The 16198-nt window shown below is 36.1% G+C and overlaps 1 protein-coding gene across 1 annotated transcript in view; it reads left to right on the top strand.

The window, feature by feature from the left end:
* Nucleotides 1-2601: 2601 nt before the first annotated feature.
* Nucleotides 2602-16198, top strand: part of LOC145665479 (insulin-degrading enzyme-like) — a 101836-nt gene continuing 88239 nt past the window's right edge. The window contains exons 1-2 of the mRNA XM_081732789.1: nt 2602-2659; nt 9598-9780. Coding sequence (XP_081588915.1) covers nt 2602-2659; nt 9598-9780 — 241 coding nt within the window. The remainder of the gene's footprint in view (nt 2660-9597; nt 9781-16198) is intronic.

The following is a 16198-nucleotide window of genomic DNA, read 5'->3' as shown; positions in this document are numbered from 1 at the left end:
AAGCATATATCCAGTATCGTAAAACGCAGTCGCGTGCATGATTGATCGCTAAATTCCATAAAACTGGTAGCTACTTTGGAAGATAGGACACGTAGGTGACAAAATACAGCCACCAATGGAAAGACAGCAACAAAGGTTCTAGCGTCCTTTGTGAACAGTCCCAAACACAGTACTTGTCTCTCGCTAGAAAGTGATACATCAGTCCTTCGTTGTCCGAACATTGCATACCAATCACTACTATCCTTGTAAGCTGCACATGGCCTAGAAGGATTTCCTATTTAAACATGGCATTAGGCCTATTTTCGTTTGAATGTGGAGGTCAATCGGCATATGTCGGTAGGGATGAGCACGAGACAAGATTTGTGGCTGTCTCGTCTCGAAAATGTGCTGTAAAAGTGATGTCTCGACTCGAAAAATATATATTTTACTATTGGAAGAGCCGTGTCATGATTCGAATTTTGTCAGGAAAATCCTGTCTCGACTCGTCTCGTGCGCATCCCTATTTGTCGGTATTGGTGTGGCAGTAATTCAAATTGGATTGATCCGAGTAGGAATAATAGTCCTGTAAAGGTAGTGGTGTGGTGTGGCATGTGAGACACCTGCATTACTGATCCTTTTTTATTGACACTACCTTACTAATAGATGTTTGACGCTCCTGCAGGAATATTCGTTTCCTTTTCTTCTGAATCCAGAAGGTAACTTTCCTTTTTATTTTAAGCAGGATGACACTCCTCCTCAGTATGGCGTTTGTCTGTGTAAATGGCTCGATGCACAACTTCCAGAGAAGTGGTGTATATATAAAAAAGCCCCATTAGCATCCGCTGATATTGAGATAACAAATATATAAAACTTGTTTTTGTATGATCATTACGGCTCCAAAAATAGTTCTAACTATAGCAATTGTAAATCCCTCCTTTATAATTTCGTGAATTCTATCAAATTCAAGCTAAACATTCAATACTGTGTTTTTCTATTATAAGTCAACTATGTTAAATAAGATGTAATAAAATTCATGCAAACAGAAATATGAAATTAATATAAAACACATAAGAATCATTGAAGACATCCTGAAATGCAGATTTCTGAAGCTTAAGCTAGTAATCCCACATCTCTCAATTATTTTTACACCAAATCCTTTTTCATTGGTTTCCTAACTCATAAGTAGAGAACTGATTTATATGCAATATGTACAGTATGTTTATAGTAACATGCAGAAACGTGTGGAAAGTATCTTTTTCTCTCCGATGGACTTGTAAGGATTCGTTTGAGAACACATTTATAACAAAACTTAAAAATGTATATTTCCATATATGTAAAATACATAATAATAATAATAATAATAATAATAATAATAATAATAATAATAATAATAATAATAATAATAATAATAATAATAATAATAATAATAATAATACCAAAAGCACACTTTTTATTTTTTAACCATATCGTTTATGTGTTAAGATCATTATATTAAAAAGTTTCAAAAGTTTCATAGTTGTAAGTTACGAGCAATGACACAATTTGTAACAAAACTTAAAACTATATATTTCCGTACATAAAAACTAATAATTACAAAAATGCAAAAAAAAATCACCCTGTTTATTTTTTAACCATACCATGTACGTGTTAAGATGAATGTATAAAAAAAAGTTTTAAAAGTTTCATAGTTGTGACTTTTGATCAATGGCACAATTTGTAAAAACCCTAAAATTTGGTTTGTATGCCCATTAATGTTTGACAGGGTAACCTTTCGCAAGGTTACATAGAATTTATTGAAAGAGCAAAAATTAAGCTTTCATTTGACACCTGGATGAGCCCAATAACTTCAAAAATAAGGAAGTTATGGTAATTTAGTTCCATGATGCTGAGTGTCAAAAAGTGAAATTGAAGCAAAATTCACATTTCTCAAAAATTTCTCCCGGGCCCATTTCTCATCCAAAAAATCAGAAAAAAATTAATTTAGCATAATTTCATTGGTATTTATGTATGAAAAATTTTTGACGAGAATCTAAGACATTTAAGCACAGTGCTCTAGGTGATTTGACATGGATTGACCCTTTTGCGACAAATATTTGTTTTTTTAACTATATTTTTTTAACGTAAATTGCTACATAATTTTTCATATGCATCTTCAGAGATGTATCGTTAATGCTTGAGCTTGATATTCATATGATATACTGGCTTTTATAAACACTTTTACTTTTCATGACTATCATAGGAGAAAAAATGAGGCTGGTCTTTGCCCACCTCCTTTGATCAGTATTTTATTCTGTTGCACTTTATTACAAATTGTGTATGCTGCCACTGCTGTGGATGAAAGCCACGAGGAAGGAAACCTTAGATCGACTTAACATTCGCAGAGTGTGAAAGCATGGAAGAACAGTGGCATAGATATGGTTACTTATTCTCAGTTATATATAGCATTTCCTCTAGTACACCTAAACTGCAGTCTGTGCTATCACATCATTTCAATACAATTACTTTTTCTTTTTTTTACAGGTTTTTTTGTTTAGTGTAACGGACAAATCTTTATATAACCACCAGATATTCTTCTGTGAGGCTGATCTGCTGAGGATAGAGTGATGTCTGTTGTTATTGGACATGTGTGGATGCTCTAGTAGCATACTCCTTCCTTTAGAAGAACAGTACCTGAAACCAAGTAAGTAGTATTGGTATTGACAGAAATTTCCTTTAAAAGAAAACTGGTTTCATTTACAAGATAATCTGCAAATTTGTCTTGTTACCAACCATTCTTAGGAAGGCCTACTAAGTAAATTTTAAAGCAGAGTTAGCGTTATATTAGTGGGTGATTCAGAAAGTAATGCCTCCAAGCCCGCTACTTGGCCAATAGTAATGCAAATATTCTGAACTGTTTATCATTAATGCACTGATGTTTAAGCTATAGAATATCACTTGTTTCACTCTCCTATCTGAGCTCCTTCGTGGCTAAGCGGTTAGCGTACGTGCCTTTAGCGTGGGAGGCCCGGGTTCGATTCCCGGCGGGAGCTCATGTGGTTCGGATTCCACGTTAATCAGTAGGTCAACGTCTCATATAGCCTCGCTGCTGAACGGAACGTTAAACTCAAAATCAACTCAACTCAACTCTCCTATCTGTTATCGTTTCAGAGTAATGGAGCAATCCATGGCATCAGGTGATGACGCCATGTTGAAACAGCGGGCTGTCATTGAATTTCTGACTGCTGAAGGTTATACGCCCAGCACAGTCATCTCCGGCGACGAGTGATGGATACACCACTACGACCTGGAAACCAAGTGTCAGTCGATGAGGTACCGCCACACGTCCTTTCCTCCGCCAAAAAATTCAAAGTTGTTCCATCTTTTTGGCAAAGTGTTGTTGATATTTTGCCTCATCCTGCCTATAGTTCGGATCTTGAGCCCTGCGACTTTTGGCTTTTCCTTAAACTTATGGATCACCTTGAGGGACAACGCCACAGTTGTCACGCGGAAATGAGAGCAGCAGTTCGCCAATGGTGTTGCAAGCAACCAGAATAATTTTTCGCTGACGAAATGAAAAACTTCGTTTCGCGTTTGCGCAAGTATGTTGCTCGTAATGGGAATTATGTTCAAAACCAATACCACCATTTGTAGCTGACATTACAAGCTTCCCACTGATACCCGTATCGGTGCTATCTGTCAAACACAAATAAAGGTATCGTCTTGGAGGCATTACTTTCTGAATCATCCTCGTACTTTTAATTCAAATGTATGTGGCAGTTTTTTTTTTTTTTTTTTTTTTAATTTCCGATATTACAGAGCCTTTCACACCTTCATATACCATGTTTCTCTCTGAAACGTTCCACAATAGGTCTGTTAATTGATATCAGGATTTTATCTCACCTTATATTTCACATAGGGTCTTGAAAAAAAAAATTCACAAATAACACGTGCTTTTATTTTGAGCACAGTAGAATTTTTAAAATATAAACTGTAAGTGTTGATCCAGATTGAGAATGATTGAAATAAAAGTTTTAACTTTTTGTTGTTGAATTTTGTTCTTTTGGCTTAAAATGACATTAAAAATGTACTTTTAACTTAAGTACATTCTTAATGTCATTTAAGATAATGCACAAAATTAGACCTAATAGACAATCAATCGTTCATTCATTCAAAAGCGTAATTTTTAAAACTTTATGCCTCAACCAATTTGTGAGAATTTTTATGAAATTTACGAAGGAACATAATCTTTTAAATGGAAAACTAAATTAAAAATAAAATAAAATAAATTTGTGGAATCCCCCCTTTTATCCTCTTAACCTTAATGTGCTTGAGCCTAAAATAACAACCTTGTTTCCTAAAACTCAATGAAAGAACATAAACAATTCGATCGAAATCAGTACATTTTACGCAGGGGTGCCCACAAGGGGGGGGCTATGACGCAAACTGCGTCATTGAAATATTTGGGGGGGGGGTAAAAATCTATATAAATATGTTTGAGGGTATGTAAAAATTAATCGAATTTTTTTTTATGGAAGAACACCTACGGATAGACAATTGAGGGGGGTGCGTCATGGATATGAGGGGGGGTGGGCACCACTGTTTTACGTCATTGTTGGATAGATAGAAGTTACATAAATCTATGTTGATTGCTTCGAAAATCGCCTATGCCATGCGAGGTGTGGCAATTAAATAACGAGACTACCCACCTCCTCTCCGCAGGATTTTGGGGATGGGGGTGGAAATAGCTAAATATGATATATTGTTGATCTTGAACCTTCATGAGCAGCCACTGTTTATTTCATGATTCTGAAAGCTTTTCATTTCTTTTCTTTGCAGGCTTGCATGAAGAGGACAGTGTTCTGTAGTAGTGCCGGAATCATGATAAACAGTAAATTTGAGCAGCGCATTAACATCAAATTTCTGGTGAAATTAAAAAAAACAAAAAAAAAACGACGGAATGTTGTACAATGTTAAAAGAGGTGTATGGTGATAATGCTATGTCACGTGCGCGAGTTTTCGAATGGCACAAACGATTTTCAGATGGTAGGAAGAAGGTTGAAGATGATGAACGATTTTTGAGTTCAGGAACGGATGAAAATGTTCAAAAAATTAATGAACTTGTGCGGAAAGACAGACGTCTGAGCATTCGGATGATCGCAGACATGACCAACATTAACAAAGAGACAGTAAGACAAATTTCGCATGACAATTTAAACATGACAAAAGTTTGTGCATAAATTGTCCCGAAAAACCTCTTTCAGGAACAAAAAGACATTCGAAAGACCATCTGCTGTGACGTCATGGAACGACTCAAAGCAGAACCATACTTGCTAACACGTGTCATCACATGTGATGAAACATGGATTTTCCAGTATGACCCCGAGACTAAGCGTCAATCCATGTACTGGAAGACTCCCACATCACCAAAAATGAAAAAAGCACGAATGAGCAAGTCGAAAGTGAACGCAATGCTCATCGGTGTTTTTTCGATATCAGGGGTATCATCATGACTGAATAGGTGCCTCACGATCAAACGGTGAATCACACCCACTACAAAGAAGTCCTAATCAAGCTGAGGGAAAGAATAAGGAAGAAGAGACCGGTTTGTGGAAGAACGATGCATGGGTCCTCCACCAAGACAATGCACATGCTGATAATGACCTTTCTGTGAAGTAGTTTTTAGCAGCCAAGCGTATTCCTGTGCTCGATCATCCTTCGTATTCCCCAGACCTAGCTCCCTGTGACTTTTATTTATTCCTAAAAGTGAAAAGTGCATTGAAGGGAATACATTTTCAGTCTGTGGAAGAGGTGAAACGAAAAACGGTAGACTTGTTGAACAGGGTGACATCTGATGGCCTCCAGCACTGCTTTGAACAATGGAAGGCTCGTATGCAGCGGTGTATAGATAGGGGACGGGGTATATTCAAGGAGATAACAGTCAATTGTAACTTTCTTTGCAATACATCACATTTAACCGAGCGAAGTAACTCAAGTGGTAAAGCGTTGGCTTCGCATTCGGGAGGTCGTGGGTTCGATTCCCGCTGCCGACCATCCTGACTGGAGTTTTCCAGGGTTTTCCTCAGTCCTTCCAGGCAAATGCCGGGATGGTACCTACTAAACAGGCCCTGGCCGATACCTTCCCAAATCCTTTCCATTATTATTGTTGTTGCTAGATATCCAGTGTAAAATGGCCTCTGAGCTGTATCTGGTGATTGTTAAATAAATAAAATATAAAAATAAATAAATTTATGACACCGTCTTGTTATTTAATTGCCACACCTCATATTGGAAGTGTCCGTGATAAAAAGTGTACACAAGCCTAGACGAAATAATAATAATAATAATAATAATAATAATAATAATAATAATAATAATAATAATAATAATAAAAGTCAATATTTTGTACTCATAACGATTCAGGGGCGGATCCAGAGGGGAGATCGGGGCGATCACCCCCCGAGAAGAGGAAACTTTATTATTTTATATCCAGTTTGGAGCTCGTAAAAATAGCTCTGAGTAGCAGTATTGCAACCCACCGCCATCCCCCCAGAAGTCCGTCCTGGATCGGCCCCTATAACGATTCCAGCTATTACGTTTTTCTGTTTTGTTTTATAATTTCTGCTTTATCCTTGAGCCGTTCCTTGTAACCAATATTCATCTATACTAAGTTAAAATGGAATGGAAAAACAAATGACGTGTTTGCTTTGAGTAATGCATGATATATCTATACATTAATCTAATTGATAGGACCGTAAATGTGTTTTCATGTACGTTTATTAGATATTGATTGACAATAACAACATTTTCTGTAATTGCTTAACATAACCTTCCCCAACTGTTATATCACACAACCACATAGTCTATGCCGTGAAACTATAATAATAATAATAATAAAAAGCTATTCAGAAGACCTATAAGCAAGGACGTCCGCAGAATTTTCCAGAAAGGGTGAGTAAATGATTGATATACAAGCGAAGTCGCGAATATACATACCTTGATATTCAGTGTTTCTTCCAGACATGTTTTTTGGGAGGGTACCCCCCCCCGGAGCTCTGAGAGTGCCCCCGCGGAGGACACCAAAATAATACGTCTGTAATATAATAATAAATACAATGGTACCAGCAGTGAATATTAAAAGTGCCCCCCCCGAACATTTTTTCTGAAAGAACGATTGTTGATATACACAATACAATACATAACGAGAAACAACAACTCTTTATGTATGTATATTCCATAATTTTCTTAAACAAGAGTGACCCAAAACTCCCGTTATACCCATGCTGAAGATTAGACATCGTGTATTACAACAATGAAACCTGTCACAGAATATTGCAAAACATCCTGCACCATATACATTGTAATTAACAATAGTGATGTACGCTAAGTTCCCTTGAACAAGATACCGTATTTCTTCGAATATAAGGAGCCATCGAATCTAAGGAGCAACTAAAATTTCATGTCATTTAAATTCATTTTTAAAAAAGCTTCAAATCTAAGGCACACAAATAATGTACAAACACACTCCTATTTCGATAAGAATTTTCTTATCAGTAAAACCAAATGTTCATTGTTCGTGAGCGATTATCATTTTCGTGCAGTCTGTCATTGTTGTAATACACCCAATTTTGAGCAAATTAGTTGTAACCACGGTACCAGTATTAAAGACTGCAGTAGATTCTATGTTGTAACCTACGTGCAATGAATAAATACTGTATGTACAGGTATATTGCAGTATAGGCCTATACATACATCCAAGACGCCATCGAATCTAAGGCGCACCTGAATTTTGGATGTCTAAAAACTGACAAAAAGGTGCGCCTTATATTCGAAGAAATACGGTACTATATTTTAAAAATTAAAAATAACATACTGAGATAGTATAGAAAAATTCTGAAACGATATGAGCTTGGAAACGTGAACCCTTTCTGTTCCTTTGATGAAATTCTGCACGTGCTACTTGTGAATATCATTGTGTGCGTGAGTTTCCTCAGGATTATGTTTTCCCTTCGATCACATTTTTCATTTCACCATTTAGGCTCTTTGGATGCTAAATAGTGTAACACAAAAATTTTATATTTTTCAGGAGAGGACTTTGAATTTGTTCAGTATCTCATTAAAAAAATTATATTTTTTTAAAAAATGAAATCTTTCAGTTTTACGCCCCACGCATATGCCGGTTAGGCTAAAGGAGACGGTGATTATGAGAAATGAGTGAAATGAAGAAAGTAGGAGGAAACAATAGAACCCCGAGAAAACCCACGAGCACGGTGTTTGTCCACCACAAAGTCCAAACGGCGCGAGCTGGGATTGAACCAGGGACCCCAAGCACCGAAGGTGAACGCTTTACCACTGAGCCACCGCACCACCTTTAATTTTTTTTTTAGTAGTAACCAAAAACATAATTATTAACTTTATTTTGTAATGCTGATAGTGAATAACATTCTTTCAATGTGATTTCCAAGAGATGTTGATGTTGAAGTCTAATTTTATGGAAAATTTCAAGTGACAAGCGGTCCGACTATTTCTTTATCATCTCATTTCATTTACCACATATCCTAAGAGCTAGTGGTGGATCCAGGAGGGGAGCGAACGGGGTGATCGCTCCCCCCAAGAAGAGGAAACTTTCTTATTTTATATATATAAATAAAACCCATCCCAGAGTTTGGAGCTCTTAAAAGTAGCTCTAAGTAACAGTATTACAACCCACCACCCTCCAGAAGTCCGTCCTGGATCCGCCCCTGCTAAGAGCGCGACTAGGTAACATTGAAACTATAGTTTTGCTTATTTTTATAAAATGTTGTGTAGACTAGTTGGCATTAGTTTAAATAATACCTACTACTTCTTACTTTCTCCACCACACTAAGACCCGAAAAAAAAATAGCCTCCCCTCAACAGTCCGTGCACAAAGATAGATTTATAACTTACCAGCTTTCAGTTAGTTTTCTTTATTTTTCTTATCCATTAATTATTACAATTCAATTTCTTTTGTCATTTTAATCAGATCTAGGTCCAGGCCGGTACACTGTTAAAAATAATTTCTTAAATTTCTTAAATTTAAACCGTTTCTTATCTGTCCACTAAAACAATATTTTCTCAGAAATGAGATTCGGCAACTCTCATTCATAAGGAAAGTAACAGCACATTATCTAGTTCCGCTTTATACAACTTTATTTGCTTTTCTTCATTTCTCATTAATGAGAATTTCAAACTCTTATTTCTAAGAAAAGATATAATTACTCGGTGCATAGATAAGAAACGGTTTCTCAGATTTAAGAAAGTATTTTAACAGTGTAGCCAGCCCAAAAATGTAGGCGGGGCCCGATCTATTCATATTATAGTTCACACCATATTATAGTTCATTTGCAAGCCTACCGTGAAAATTTATAATGCTGAAGGAGGGGCATAAAAAATTTACGTGGCCCGCCCCCCAAACCCCCCTTCGATACGGGCCTGTCTAGGTCTGAGTTTGCGAGGCTATTTGCAGTGTTGGAAATGAGAATATTATTATAAAGTTTAATACTGCTTCTTTTTTTGAAACTATCAGCTACATGATTCAGTTTTCCTAAATTATCTGGGAATATAAACTCAGATGTTTATTTTATTGTACTTTTTGTTAGTACTGATATTGTTCTTTTTCAGCTGAGAGTGTTTTTGCGACTGTTGCTACAATGGAACAAATCGAGATCCAAACCGACGACATTGTGAAATCTGAGAATGACAAACAGATGTATCGAGGTTTGATACTGAAAAATGGATTAAAAATTCTATTGATCAGTGATCCCGATACTGATATGTCTGCAAGTTGCTTGACAGTTGAAGTTGGTAAGTCTACCTTTATCTTGATTTATTTACGTTTTTCCTGCTGATAATTCAAATTTTATTCGTGTTATTATACGTTCAGACTTGACTATCTGCATAAACGTCTGATTTTTTTTGTAGAATCTACAATTTACAATAAGATATATTCATCATTAATTTGTCCATAAGTTGGGTTCCTGTGTGACTTGAAACTTAAACATAAAATAACATTAAGATTGGAGTTTAAAAAAGATATTTCGGTAAGAAGTCGGTCAAGGTTTAAAAAATTATATGTACCACCTCGTCATATTCCTTTTACAACTGAGATAGAATCTGGAAAAATATAAGTTAGAATTTCTAGACACAAGATTCGAAAATAATATCTCTGTTTAATAAGGTGAGACAACAGTTAATATAAATATGCTTTTCCAAGATTTAGTTTAAAATAAATCCCTGTGTACTGTTGTGCGCTGTTGTATGTTCTAAATTTAACTTATTATTATTATTATTAAATAATAATAATAATAATAATAATAATAATAATAATAATAATAATAATAATAATAATAATAATAATAATAATAATAATAATAATAATCTTTATTTTAGTGCCGCGAACAGCTTTTGGCAAAAATACAGCACTTGGTATCAGAGTATGCGATGGAATAATAATACTACTAAAAATAAATAAGAAAGAAAACAATAAAAAGAAGGGTACTAATATAAAACACAATGTAGATAAAAGTCAGTTAAGCAGAAATAATTTCTTGTCAACGCAGTAAAACTTATCAAGTTTTCCATCCATCTAAAACAACAAGAAGCTAAGAACAGCAGTCATAAAATTACATTTGGCTTAATGTTTCTAAACGTCAATGATTAAAAACTATCAGTCACAATAATAATAATAACTAATAATAATAATAATAATAATAATAATAATAATAATAATAATAATAATAATAATAATAATAATAGGTGGTGGAAGTCAGAACAATGTCATTTTCTTGTATTACTTTATTAAGCATTTGGAATACAAGTGTGCCTGCTACCTAATACGAGGGAGTGCTGATAAAGATTGAGCCTTACCAAGAAAAATTGAACTAGGAAGCTGAAAAACTCCCACACTATTCCACATATTCCCCTAGAAAATCAATGCATTTGTGATATCTGTCCTACAACTTTTTAAGTCCTTGTCAATAGAAGTATTTCGTCTGCTGCTGTAACCACTCATCTGTAGTACCAGTTGCCACTTGAACACTCTGAAAACAGTGACCTTTGAGATTTTTTTGAGATTCGGGAAAAGATGATAATCGGATGGAGCTACATCCAGTGAATAAGAGGATGAGGCAACGCTTGAAAGCCTAGGGTGGCCAATGTGTCCTGTGTTTCAGATGCCATGAGTGCTTTTGCATTGTCGTGCAAAAGCAGAATACCACGGAGATCTTACCACGAGGAGATCTTACCACGACCAGAAAAGGAGATCTTACCACGACCCTTGTCCTTGATGTTTTCGCGCAACTTCCTCAAGAGACCACAGTAATATGCTGCATTAATCTTTGCATCCACTGGAAGATAGTCTACCAGCAGAACTCCGTCTTTATCCCAAAAGATTGTTGCCATTTGTTTCTGTGCAGACCTCTGCACACGGCACTTCTTTGGCTGGGGAGAAGAACTGTGCCTCCATTTCTTAGACTGTTCTTTAGTCTCGTGTCCTCATATCCAGATCATTTTGAATAATGGTACCAACTCTTTCATGTGATATGCCTAAACATGTAGCAATCCTTTTGGCTGATATTCGACTATCTTCTATTATCACGTCCTTGATGGCTTGCATATTTTCGGAAAAGGACACAGAAACAGGCCTGCCACTGGTTTTCGCACTATCAACATCAAAGTGGCCAGTTCTGAAGTTTGCCACCCAGTGTTTGACAGTTGCATGTGACGGCCCACGGCTCCCGAAAGTCTGTTTCATTTCATCGTAGATCTGCGTTGCATCTTTCCCTTGGAGGAAAAGAAACTTCATGACGGTTCTTCTTCTCTGAGCTGGAGGTGCTCCTATGTTCACTTCTGAAATTAAAAAGATAAGAATATCGTAGAACATAGTTTTTTTTTCAATATAGTCTATATAGATCGTACCCTATACACTCTACTAATTTCAGCTTCCTAGCTCATTTTTTTCTTGGTAAGGCTCAATCTTTATCAGTAGCCTCGTGTTTAGGCTTATCATGCATGCTTTTGCTTATAACACTATATATATAAACTAGTGATGGCGTACACGTTGAATCGAGCGATCCTCCCTAGTGGAGCGTAAAACAAAGATTTCATTTCATTAATTTTAGGCGTAAACTACAGAAGAAAGTTCCTAATCTCTGATAAAACACACAATGTTCTATAAAAAATCTTTTTGTGTTTACTAAATATTGAGGAAAATATGTAAAAGTGGAGAGAAGGTACTTGCAAGCAATTGAGATGAGTAGAAATTCTCAGAAAAAATCGATCGTATTCGCCAAATTTGTATTTTTACCAAGGTTATCATATAGATTTTTTTTAATATTCAGGGAGAGGGTTAAATGAATCCTGATTTTTGATTGACTTCAAATGCAAAAGTGGGGATTATGTAGAAACCTTAATATACATATGTATTAAATATCATATTGTGTTAAAATCGAATAACTTTTTTGGGAAAGTGATCATAGAACACTTTTTAATCCTGTGGAGAGGAGAGAGGTTTACTTCCTAGTTAACGATTAATTTTAAATCCAAGTAGTGAGAATGATTGTGAAGCCTCAAGAGGGGGCTGAATAATTTTAGAAGAGGGGGCTGAATAAAAGTGAATAATTTTAGAGCTAGGGCTGTCCAAAATCGCGAAAAAGCCAAATTTCAACAAGCCCTATTTCGAATTCCAGAAACTGCGGATGGTGGTCCTTACCAACGTAAAGGAAGCCATGCATACGCAATCCAAAAATGTATATTCCATGCTGCAATGTTTTCTTTCACGCTTACAAGTGAAGAAAATGTTAAATATACCGTGACGAAATACATCGCAACAAACATTATTCCGTACACACACACACACACAAACAAACATGGAGATGCCGGTTCCCAACACTTCCGATGTTCCTCCGAAGCATTGGATGCCCATTGTTGTCAAGGTTTACCTCCTGCCTACTTTGGATCCTCCTTGAAATCAGGGTATATCTGAAAACTCTATTGAGGGCATATCTGAGAATTACACCCTGCAGGGAATACCCTGTATACCTATTAAAAATTGACGAAATATGCAATTTTGGATTGTGTATGCGTGGCTTCCTATACGCTAATAAGGACCGCCATTCACAGTTTCTGGAATTCGAAATAGGGCCTGTTGAAATTTGGCTTTTTCGCGATTTTGGACAGCCCTAGCTCTGAAACTATGCACTTTTCGCCATATGTCCATATGAAGTTTTTCTCTTATTTTAATGTGAGGAAGCACCTCTTACAGTTTGTCGGTATAGTTCATTAACACCCTATATATATATATATATATATATCTATATATATATATATATATATATATATATATATATATATATATATATATATATATATATATATATATATATATATATATATGTGTGTGTGTGTGTGTGTGTGTGTGTGATTTATGTTGGAAAATTGTCTTGCATGTATATGTGGAGGACCGGATTTAATGTGTTGCCGCCCCAGGCCGAAAGGTATTTGCCGCCCTTCATCTCGATGTACAAATGTTTAACACAATAGTTTTTTTAAACTTATTTTATACATACCTTTGATTCAACAGTTTTGTCGAAATTTTAATGAATTTTGGTATGGCGGTAGGGTGTAGTGAGGGGCACATGCGCAGGAGCGCTGCGCCCTCCTTACACTCCTGATCCTACATAACTTTCTACTGTAAAATACCACTCAACTTCAACTACAATAATTGATGCCAGAACATATTATTAGTACGAAGGTGGAGCAAAAAGTATTGTCTCCTGTGGTATAAAAACATTAATGAATATATAACAGCGACTGAGCTCCTCCGTGACTAAACGGTTCGCATACGCGCCTTTCGGGTGGGAACCCGGATTCAATTCCCGGCGAGAGCTCATGTGGTTCGGATTCGACGTTAATCAGTAGGTCCACGTCTCATATAGCTTCGCTGCTGAACGGAAATTTAAACTCAACTCAACAACAACAATATATAACAGCGAAAAGTATTACAAATCATACACTGAACTGTCCTCTACAGAAAACTACCGTTCAACATAGTTTCGATGAATTTGAACACATTTGCCATAGTCGAAAACAAACATCAAAACTATTTTGTAAAAGTTCAGGAATTTGCTTCTTGACCAATGATTTTAAAGCTGTTTTAACTTCATCCAAGTCATTGAATCCGAAACGACTTAGCTTTTCTTTCATAGGCCCAAACAAGTAAAAGTCAGATGTCAAATCAGGGCTATAGGGTGGCGAGACATTACTGACCAACTCATTTTTGCAATCGCCTGATTTGTTAAAAATGACATGTGTGAACATACATTATCGTAAAGGAGCTTGATTGAATGAACGTCTTTGTACCTTATTTTTTATTGCCTCTTTAAGTTTCTTAAGTGTGGTTACATAAGTTTCACTGTCAATTGTGGCACAATGGTTCAGAAAATTGCCATAAATTTCTGGGTTGATCTGGAAGACTTGAATTTTTGGGACGTAGAGAACCATTGTGGTGCCATTGCTTGGATTGCACTTTACTCTCTGAATCCCTTTACTCTGAGGTACACTCAGTCTCATCCCCCAGTCACCACATTTTTGAACAAGTCTTGGTTGTCAGCTTCAAATGCGTCCAGATATTCTCGACAATTTTCTGGGGAACATATTGTAAATTATTAAATTGTGGTTCCTGTGTCGATACCGGAAAATATATAATTTTATTTACAAATTGGTTAATTCTTACTAATTATCGATACCGGTACCCTCATTATAATATCAATATTTGTAGACTGCATGCAGTTTTGTATAGAAAGTAAAATGTATAAATACTGAAGGGCAGGGATAAAAGTGGATTTGAAAAGTTGAGGAGATGGTAGGCTGCGCCATGACGCCACGCCGTCCCTATCTTTGCCCATTGTAATTTTTAGGAACTGGGGACACCGTACATGTATTTTCGAGGTGGCGGTCGGCGTCTCCCGCATTCTCCCGCAATTTTACCCCTGTTGAAGGGAAACATTGCACAGAAACGTTATGCTCGTATGTTGAACATACTTTTTGTATGTTGTACATGCACCAAAGTTTATATTTCAATAACTATGGTCATACTGAATGTTTATTAATGAACTTCTTTAAATCTTGTGCAAAGTAACCTCGTCTTACGGGACCTTAAACTTTTAAACCCTTCATCATTTCCATTATTCTATTAATAAGAACAATACAATTTCATTCTAACTAGTGAATGCCGTGCATTGTTGAAGCAACCGAGCCTCCCTTTTACGAGAGACAATCGCAAAGTAAGCCTGCAGTGAAACGTGTATAAATAATTTCAAACAACCAACAGATATTACATACATTAGGTTATTTTTCGACATAGTCTGCATGTCAGGAAAAGACTCTTAAAAAGGGATAATAATGTTTGATTTCTGGGGGGCTTGTTTGTCACATCTCCAAAACTGCTAGGCATAGAACCTTGGAAGTTTCTTTAAATGTTCTTCACTTTAAGCTTTACATAAGACGTTATTTTACGATATGTAGCCGTAAGCAAGGGAGACGATTTCTCAGTAAATTTGGGGGGGGGGGGCATTCAGATGCAGAAAGCATATATGAGGACTTTAAAACAAATAGCATTCAAATTGTGCCAAATATTGTAAATTTACAAATACAGTAAGGGGCCCACATGAGCTTTGGCGGGCCCGGGCCCCTCGGCCCCCCGGGATTGGCGCACTTGGCCGTAAGAGTGGATAATTGGTCTTGAATAATGAATACTTGACCACTACATCTCCGAAACTGTTAGGCTAAAATCTCGAAATTTCATATTAATGTTTTCCTTGTACTCTAGGCTGTAGATAAGATTATTTTTTTAAATACACTTTCTCAAATGGAATAAAGTGGTTTGAAATGACTTTGCCGTTATCCAAATCTCTGATAGTATTAGGTATACATCCTTAAAATGTCGTACAAATGCTCTCGTTTCAGATTGAATTGCAAATAAGTCAGGCTCACTCAAAATGAGACCCATGAGGGAGATAAGAGTTGTTTTTCGTTCTCTAGATTTTAGAATCTATTATTGGTTGTATAACATTGAATTTTTGTATAATTCTTTTTCTTGAAGTCCAGGCTGTCTTCATATAAAGCAATATTTTTCGAAATCCAACCCCTAAAGGAAAATAACTATTTTTGAATTATTTCTTTGTGCTGTTTGTTAAATATCTGAAATTATTAAAGGTAGTACACT

Source organism: Thermobia domestica, chromosome 11 (assembly GCF_964235325.1).
Source record: "Thermobia domestica chromosome 11, izTheDome1.hap1.1, whole genome shotgun sequence".
Taxonomy (NCBI): domain Eukaryota; kingdom Metazoa; phylum Arthropoda; class Insecta; order Zygentoma; family Lepismatidae; genus Thermobia; species Thermobia domestica.
The sequence above is the reverse complement of the archived record's forward strand: the minus strand, read 5'-3'. Positions and strand labels throughout refer to the sequence as shown.